This window comes from Mus caroli, chromosome 16, assembly GCF_900094665.2.
Source record: "Mus caroli chromosome 16, CAROLI_EIJ_v1.1, whole genome shotgun sequence".
Taxonomy (NCBI): Eukaryota; Metazoa; Chordata; class Mammalia; order Rodentia; family Muridae; genus Mus; species Mus caroli.
The window spans coordinates 82088092-82097578 of NC_034585.1; the positions used below are offsets into that span (position 1 = coordinate 82088092).

At 42.9% G+C, this 9487-nt stretch overlaps 1 protein-coding gene across 1 annotated transcript in view; it reads left to right on the top strand.

Annotated features, from left to right (window-relative positions):
* Map3k7cl (MAP3K7 C-terminal like) overlaps positions 1-9233 on the top strand; it is a 38346-nt gene extending 29113 nt beyond the window's left edge. Inside the window, exon 5 of the mRNA XM_021185486.1 lies at positions 8174-9233. Coding sequence (XP_021041145.1) covers positions 8174-8354 — 181 coding nt within the window. The 3' untranslated portion in view covers positions 8355-9233. The remainder of the gene's footprint in view (positions 1-8173) is intronic.
* The last annotated feature ends 254 nt before the right edge of the window (positions 9234-9487 follow it).

Sequence of the window (9487 nt, forward strand, 5' to 3'; positions counted from 1 at the left end):
AAAAAAAAAAAAAAAAAAAAGAGAACCTCATGGGTTCTAGGTGGCAATCAAATGCACTATGTCCGCAAGGATGACCTTAAACTCCTGATCATCCTGCTTCATCCTCCTAAGACCTGTGTTGCTATGAAGTGCTGTGAATCGAACCCAGAACCTTCTGCATGCTAGGCAAGCACTCTCCCAACTGAAATACACTCCCAGTCCCAACAGCCAATTCTGGCCTGGATCTCATAACCTAGGACCCTCCACAGAGCTTCCTACCTTGACCCTGCCTCAGCTGCATTGACCTATTCACTTTCTCAGGACCCTGTCTGTGTCTGCTCCACAGGCAATAGTTCCCCATGGAAGGCCTATCCTATGTCCTCACCCACGGTGAGCAGATCTTTCCTCTCGCAATGGAGGAGCCGCTGGAATGGTCCTTTGAACTTTCAGTAGGCCAGTGCTACCAGTAGTCATGTTTAAATTTCATCCTGCCTTTATGACTCTTTGTTGCTCTTATAGACACACTTTCCTTAGCATCTCTTTGTATCCTTATCACCCACCATGGAGCTGATCATAGAGGTCAAATATGATCAAGGCTGATCTAAGGTAGCCCATTGTAGGTTTTAGTAACATCCTCTGCATATACATAATCTGTATTGCTATGGCCTTTTATTTAAAAACACGGAGTTGATATCAGTAAGGGTTACCAAGACAAGCTGTCAAGTCACCAAGTGTGGTTGGAGTCATCACAGTGTAGAATCCATCTCTAACCACTGTTAGCAGTGCTGGTTTTTGTTACACTTGGCTTTGTTTTGAACCAAGAGTTTGTTTTATAACAGAGTTTTCTGAACAGTCTTTTTTTTTTTTTTTTTCCAAGTAAAATAAATCAAGCCATGTGGCTCTGGCCCAGGCAATTCGCATTCCATTTTAGAAATGACTCTGATGAGAATTTCTCTCCCAACACTTCCTAAACTGTGGCTGACTTCGATGCCTTTGACAACTGGCTCGTGCAGGTGGGATGAGCAGACTCTGATGTGTTTGTAAAAGGAGGTTTTCTTTTTGGAATTGCTCAAGCACAGCCTGATGTTTGAACTTGAGGCTGCACTTTTCTTGTCTCTCCAGAGGAGGTCTCCCTGGGTCAGGTTTGGAAGAACCTACAGTCACAGGAAAAGATCCTGTAGAAGGGTTTCTGGCCATGACTGTTGGGTGGACAAGATAGACAAGCCTTCCCACTTTGAATAAATCCTACTTATTTACATTTATTTCTGGATTATGACTAATGTTAGATAGATTCAGTTTCTACATTAGGTGGACCATCTCAGACTGCTTGCCCTTAATCGTACTCCTTGTAATTGCATATATGATAGCATGTCATGTCTTTTTGATACATCTTAAAAGAATTCTCATTTCCTATACGTAGCTCCTTTCATACATCATATAGCTTTCAGAATCCAGCATTGGTTGCCAGACAGGAATGATTTAAAATATAAGATTAAATTACAACCAGCTGTAAGGGTTGCTGAGTTCCAGACATGATTATATCTTGTCTGGTAGAGGAAACATTTCTCCAGTTTTTTTATGAACCATGCTGGGGAGACTGACAGCATCGTAAAGGAAAGAGTTACAGAGACTATAAGATGCTTCTCACTGGCCGGGCAGTGGTGGCACATGCCTTTAATCCCAGCACTTGGGAGGCAGAGGCAGGCAGATTTCTGAGTTCGAGGCCAGTCTGGTCTACAGAGAGTTCCAGGTCAGCCAGGGCTATACAGAGAAACCTGTCTTGAAAAACAAAAAACAAAACAAAACAAAACAAAACAAAAAAAGCTTCTCACTGAAAATGGTCTGTGTGACAGTTCAGGCCTCTGCAGTGCTTGTGGGGCTGAGTAGCTGTCATCACGGATGCAGACCATTTCCATTGGCCCAGAAGGAAACCTTGTGGTCCTGGGCAGTCCTCCTTATTGTTCCCTTTTCCTAGGTATTTTAGCAAACACACCCATTTCCTATCTCTACCAACTTGTTGCTGGACATTTTTAAAAAAATGGATGTAGTTGTGTAATTTGTTTCAGGGTTCACCCATGCATCACACCCCAGTACTTCCTTCTTTTAATTTGTGGATAATATCCCACTGTGCACATCTTATTTGCCTTTCTCTGGATAATGCTCATTTGGGTCGGTTGCTCTGTTTAGTATTTGAAGAATGTCACCATAGACATTTGTGAGCAGCTTTAATTGTCGCGTGTCTCTGCTGGTGCTTGCTCTTCCCATCTGAGGAATAGCCACACTACTGGGCCACACTACTGGACTGAGTGATATGTCATCGTGGTTTTGATTGACCTTTCCCTGATGGCTGTGATGTTGCATAACTTTGCATGCGCTTCTGGGCCATTTTTATGTTTTCTTGGAGAAATATTTATTTAGATATATTGCCCAGTTTTAAGAGGTTTTCTTTTAATCGCTGAGTAGAAGGATCCTATACCATTAGTGGGTTCGGGTGAACCACGAGAAGGGGGAAGCCACAAACACCATAAGGCCCACATGTTTATGTCTTATGAAGATACAGAGCGATGACAGACAACAGTAGCTTATCTAGGGAACATTGTGATGTGGAAAAGGGTACTTATGTTACTATAAAAATAGCCCTCTTTTTGTTTGCTTTTCATCATGGTACTTAACTCATTCTGAAATTGTCAACACAGACTTTTTAGGTTTACATAGAAACATTTATTGCCTTAGAACCTTTCTTTCTCTCTTCTTCTTCTTCTTCTTCTTCTTCTTCTTCTTCTTCTTCTTCTTCTTCTTCTTCTTCTTCTTCTTCTTCTTCTTCTTCTTCTTCTTCTCTTCTTCCTCTTCTTCGTCTTCCTCCTCCTCTTTCTCCTCCTCCAGATTTACTTATTTTATGTATATGAGTACACTGTAGCTGTCTTCAGATGGACCAGAGAGGGCATTAGATCTCATTATAGGTTGTTGTGAGCCACTATGTGGTTGCTGGGAATTGATTTCAGGACCTCTGGAAGAGTAGTCAGAGCTCTTAACTGCTTAGCCATCTCTCCAGCGCTGTCTTAACGTATTTTCAAAGACATATGTTTAAGCCAAATTCTCTCCCCCAAGTTTGGAGGTGGAGAGGATATCAGCCGGCCACTGTCCTGGAGTCAACAGAGAAATGCCAGTTTTATCTGCACCTTTTCCACTCAGGGGGTGAGCTTTTGAAAAAGATTGTATGGCGTGAACACACAGAGAAGCAAACTTCTTTCTTATATTCCATGAACATGGGTCTTCAACATTTACTCAGACTAGAAATTGGGTTTTCATTGTCATAAAAAAGAAAAAAAAAAAAACAGTAAGAGAGGTATTGTTCCACGGGCGTTTCCAATAGTGGGTAGGCATATGGTATAAATGTCCTGTTCTTTTTCCCAGGATGTCATATGTGTGCACATCCGCTCCTGTGTAAGGTATGGGATTGGAGTTCATTTTCCAGCAGTGAAGGTATATCTCCTGAGACTAATCCACTAGTGGGATTAGTCTCAGTGGGATCCACACTGCCTGGCTTGGGCTTGGACGTAATAATACCTGTTGAGCAAGCGACAAGAAGACCGGGAAAACTGAAATTGATGGCTGACCGATGACTTCGCTTGAGGAGGCAGAGGAAGGGTCAGAGGATTTTTTTCTTTCATTTAAATAGCTAGGTTTGTGTGAAATGTCAGTACTCCAGACACCATCAAGCTGTCAGATCACACTTTTCTTTAATGCCCTAGTCATCGTTGGCTTACTAGAGCAGGGCTCTCCAGCCCCTCCCCGAGTCTCGTTCCCATCCGCCTGCCTGAAACCTTGTTAAAAGGGGGCATGTGATGTATGTTATCGTAATGAGTACATCTTTAGGTAGATTCCCGTTATTGAAGAGGAGGCAGCCATGCCATCCCTAGGGAGCTGAAAAAGGGGGCCCCTTGATTTTCACTTTATCCCCCACCTCAGCGTCATCAGCTCAGGGCGACTGACAGAGCGGGTCCCACAGCTTCCTTTACCGACAGCAGTATTTCCGGCCAGGAGAATCCTCTCCGTCTCCAACCCTAGACTCGGCTAATATCTATGGAAATGCCTGATTTCACAACCAGGAAGTGAGGAGCTTGTACCTAGCATCTAGTGAATGAAAGCCAAGGATAACGGTAAGCTTCCTGTAAGTCTAGGACAGACTCGTCGGGTTTAAGTACCAATCATACTAAAATGAAACCCTTGTTTAAACTCAGTCTCAGCCCCCTGAAAGCATACACTGTTGCCCATTGCCCATGCCCCTGCCTCCTCAGGGCTTAGTGCGTGCAGTCATTTACGATTTATTCATGGGCTCCAGAGAATTCAACACCATTTGCTACTGTGGTGGTTTGAATATGCTTGGCTCTAGGGAGTGAGTGGTACTGTTAGGAGGTACTTGTCGGAGGAAGTGTGTCACTGTGCGAGTGGACAATAAGACCCTTTTCCTAACCACATGGAAGCCAGTCTTTTACTAGGGCCTTCAGATGTAGAACTCTCAGCTCCTCCTACACCATGCTTGCCTGGATGCTGCCATGTTCCCACCTTGAAGATAATGGACTAAACCTCTGAACCTGTAAGGCAGCCCCAATTAGATGTTGTCCTTTATAAGAGTTCTTGGTCATGGTGTCTCTTCACAGCAGTAAAACCTTAATTAAGACAGTTATTCCCTCCATCTTAAAAAAAAAATAAGATAAGACCTTCAGTACTTTGATCATCTAGAGGCGTCTGCTTTTTGTCATCGATAGATGCATGGGCATCTGCACACACGTCTTTCAGGTACCACCAACAGTTCAAGGGTTCCAAATCTTTATTTCAAAATAAACTTCACCCTATAAAAAAAGATAATTACCTTATTATATTAGTATCCCAAACTGTTAACCTCATGAGGGCCAAACTGTCTAGAATTTTAACTACTTTTTCTAATAAAAAATCTTTAGTTAATTTTGCAAGTATATATTTCTGATCACAAACTGTCTTAGTCAGGGTTTCTATTCCTGTACAAACATCATGACCAAGAAGCAAATTTGGGAGGAAAGGGTTTATTCAGCTTACATTTCCACATTGCTGTTCCTCACTAAAGGAAGTCGGGACTGGAACTCAAGCAGGTCAGGGAGCAGGAGCTGATGCAGAGGCCATGGAGAGATGTTCTTTACTGGCTTGCTTCCCCTGGCTTGCTCAGCTTGCTGTCTTATAGAACCAAGACTACCAGCCCAGAGATGGCACCACCCACAAGGGGCCTTTTCCCCTTGATCACTCATTGAGAAAAATGCCTTGCAGCTGGATCTCATGGAGGCATTTCCTCAACTGAAGCTCCTTTCTCTGTGATAACTCCAGCTGTGTCAAGTTGACACAAAACTAGAGCCAGTATACAAGCCTAGCCTTTAAAGGCTGAGCCATCTCCTCAGTCTGAGAGTGATCTTTCTAGATTTAAAAAAAAAAAAAAATTGTACCATCAATGAGTCAGCTTCTTGGAACCTGAAGAATTTTCTACATTTTGAGATTAATTTCCAAACAATTTTAATCTCTTCCTTACTGACAGTTTCACTTCTTTCTTTCTTTTCTTTATAAGAAAAACTTTTCCAGGTATGTGGCTTAGGATGCGGACATCTGATGATTCCTGGTAGATGCTGAAGGTGTGGCCTTCAGGCTGCCGAGATGTAGCAGGAAAAGTGCTAGGCTACAAGTTCTTCTTCTTCTTCTTCTTCTTCTTCTTCTTCTTCTTCTTCTTCTTCTTCTCTTTAAAAGATTTATTTATTGTTTTATGTGAGTATGTTGTTACTGTCTTCAGACACACCAGAACAGGGCATGATGTCATGGCTCACGCATGACAGATGGTTGTGAGCCAGCATGTGGTTGCTTGGAGTTGAACTCAGAACCTCTGGAAGATCAGTCAGTGCTCTTAACTGCTGAGTCATCTCTCCAGCCTACTAGATGTTCTTAAGATTACTGTAGCTATGGCTTTCTACCCCACGTCATATGACACTGAGTGAGGGATACATGTGAGGGCCCGAAAAATCAAAAGTGGGACTACATTTTACCGCCTTGTGAACTGTGAATTCTTCTTGGAATCATCTCGTTTGATGTGCTGGGCCTTACTCATGACTTACTCATGGATGAACACAAATATGCCTAAATAAGTAAGTCCTAAATAGGATGCAGCAGAATTTTGACAGTTTTTTTCTAATTGGCTATGTATATAATTACTTACAAGAAGCTAATTCAGAAACCTATCAGCCGAGGCTTCTGGATTGTAAAGAAGACATTATTATTGACATTCTCCTGTACTGAGAGATGGAATAAGACTGTCTCAGTCTTTCCTTGCAGTTATGAAATCAGTGATTTTGTAGTTGGTCACCTCTACAAATCAAAGATGGCAGACAGATAGCATCAGGGGATTAATGTAAGTCAGGTTAGCAGTCAGGACTTTAGTCATCAGTAGATCCTATACCTCTGACCTTGTAGTGAAGGCTAAGTGCTCTGTGTGACAAGGGTGCCATGAGGCAGGAGACGGCGAGCAGACCGGAGTGACCTGGCCGAGGATCTGCAGCTCTTCTTTCAACCCCTTGAAGATTTTTTGCTTGTTAATTTCTTTAAGACTGTTACAAGAGAACTTTTACTAATCAATATTTAATTATCGGCATTTTCCGCCTTAACTGTGCTCAGGGACACAGAGCATTAAGCATTTCATCAGGACAGGCTAGATTTCTGCCCTTTCTTATTAGCTGTGTGGCTTTTTTTAATTAAATGGAGCATTTTGAGTTAGAGTTTCTTTCTTTTAAGGTACAAATGGCCTCTCCCCGAAGTACTTTTTTCTTCAATTATTCATTTGTCAAGTATTTATAGGGACTTTGTTCTATTTTAAACATCTTGGAAGATCCAGAGATCAGTTGGACCCCAAGAACTTAGTGTATGCCTGTGGGCATTTCCACACCCTCCCCTGAACTCCTGCTGGGTGCTTCTTTTATGACGCTTGGTTTTGTTCAGCAGATACCAAATTCAGTGACCAGGGGAGTCGATCAGGCATAGAAAGAAACTACTAGAATTTCTATTCTGATTTAATTTTCGCCTCTCTTGAAGGTAACTTTTATTTCACACAAATAATATATAGTTTGAAAGAGCATTGTTTTCGGTGATTGACCTATGTCTTCGGACTGTGTCTAGCACACTGGATCTCTCTAGTGGGGGTGCTAAGTAAAAGGTTCCTAAGCTTGTGTTTCAGGAGAAATTAAAAAAAAAAAAATGACCCATACTTAGGCATTGTGGTTTGCAACTGAAACTCCAGTACTTGGAAGCGGAGGCAGGAGAATTGCTGCACCTTTAGGTTCACCCTGGGCTGCGTAGTTAAGTTCCAGGCCAACATGGGTCTGCAGAGTGAGACCCTGTCCTATCCATGGTTGATGTGAGTGTGAACTACTGCAGCTCTATAGAAGCCAGTGAGAAGGCTTTTCAAAAAACTAAAAAACAGAACCCGCCTATGACCTTGTTACCTCTCCTGGGCACATACTCAAAGGACTCTAAGCTTTGCTGTAGACACATGGCTAGCCACATTGATCTCTTCCTACAATAGCAAGGAGATAGAACCAGCCTAGACGTCTAGTCTGTCAACAGAGGAACAGAGCATGAAAATGCGGCCTACGCACATAGTGGAGGTTTGTTCTGCTGTAAAGAAAAATAAAATTATGAAACTTCCAGGAAAATGGCTGGATTTGGAAAACATAGAAAGTGATATAACCGGGGTTCAGAAAGACACACACTGTATGCGGATCCTTACCTCTGCTTGTTAAATATGCATATCCAGGAGGAAAGACATGTGTAAAGGAAGGAATGTGGGAAGTGGCCTATAGGACTGGAAGAAACAGGGCTTGAGGGGAAGTGTGGAGAAAAGAGAACAATGTGGAAGATGGGCCAGAGGGTCCAGTGGGGTCGAGACGCAAAAGGCGAGAAATGTACGAAATCCCATGTAGAAGGAAACCTGTTGCTTTGCAAGCCAATAAAACAATAAACAACACAAATACCTAAATGAACAAGGGAAATATAAAGGTCCGTCCTTGGCGGCTGCAAGGGTAAGCAGGGAGATGCGCAGTGGGATGTGCAGAGGGAGGAGCGCCGATTGCTGGGTGCCTTTGCAGTAAAGCCTGTGCTTCTCCTTGCCCTGTGCCCTGCTTTTCAGGAAGGAGCTCATTGCCAAGCTGGACCAGGCAGAAAAGGAGAAGCTGGACGCTGCTCAGCTGGTTCAGGAATTTGAGGCTCTGACGGAGGAGAACCGGACGCTGAAGATGGCTCAGTCTCAGTGTGTAGAGCAACTGGAAAAACTCAGAATCCAGTATCAGAAGAGGCAGGGCTCCTCCTAACATCAGCCCATGAAATGTGAGCCAGGTTGCTGACCGCTATGAGCTGGCCAAAAGGATTAGCATCTTAAGGAACAGAGAGTAAAATCTATTGCTTTTCTTTATTACCCATATGGCAAATGCCTAGAATGAGTATAGTGCTGCCTAGTTTCTAGCTTGAGAGAGGGATATTTTATTTTAAGTGAGGTCATTAATGCAAAGCTATCAACAGTATATATTTTCAAAGATCAGAGTCCTTTTTTTCCAATACACACACACACACACACATTTATCTTAGTTGGAAAGTTATGATAATACTATACATTAAAGTAGGAAATAATAGAAATAGAATATTGACTGGTCCCACAGAAAATCATGAGCCGTAAAACAAGCCAGTAGGGTGTTCACTGTTGTTTCACATCTGTGCATTTTAAAATTTTATGCCTTTTCATATTTCAAGTCCGCTCAGCTACAAACCACGGAGGCTAGCTGTGTTCGGTAGAGTCAGATGTAACTCTTCTTCGGCGACTGGTTGTCCTAAGAACAAATGGTTGCATAGCCTAAATGCTTTCTTCGTGAAAATATCAGCAGGCGTGTGTGTCCTTGCCCAAACCTCACTGCTCAGTGCTGATTTGTGTAATGAAGAATCAAGGCTGGCTATGCTGTTTTTCCCCCTTTGTGTTAGCAGGCAGTGGCCACATGTGCCTTGGCTGAGTGTGTCTTTGGGATCTGGGCATGCGGAAAGTGGAAAGCTATCTATCGTTCAGACACGCCATTGAGTGAATGCAGAATTAGCGCTCTGCCCCTTCGCTCTGTCTCCCACTCTCCCCCCCCCCCATCTTTGTTTTGTATCCGTTTCCAGTCACGTGACTTCTTTTTCATTAAACTTGGATCCAAAGTGCAGCCCTGTGTCTTGCTTTCTTCTTAAGCCCTGTGGGCTAGGAGTTGTCCTGGTTAAAGTTTATTCTTTAACTTTCCAGTGCGTACTGGAATAGAAGTGTAGTCCTTTTTCAGGGAGAAACTTGGGTTTCTCATCTAAAATCCTCAGAGCACTAACACTGATAATGGGGTATTACGATGACCTTAGACAGAGACAGTGGCTCCTAACCCGGCGTGATATCCCCCTGAGGATATTTGTCAGGGTCTAGAAACATTTT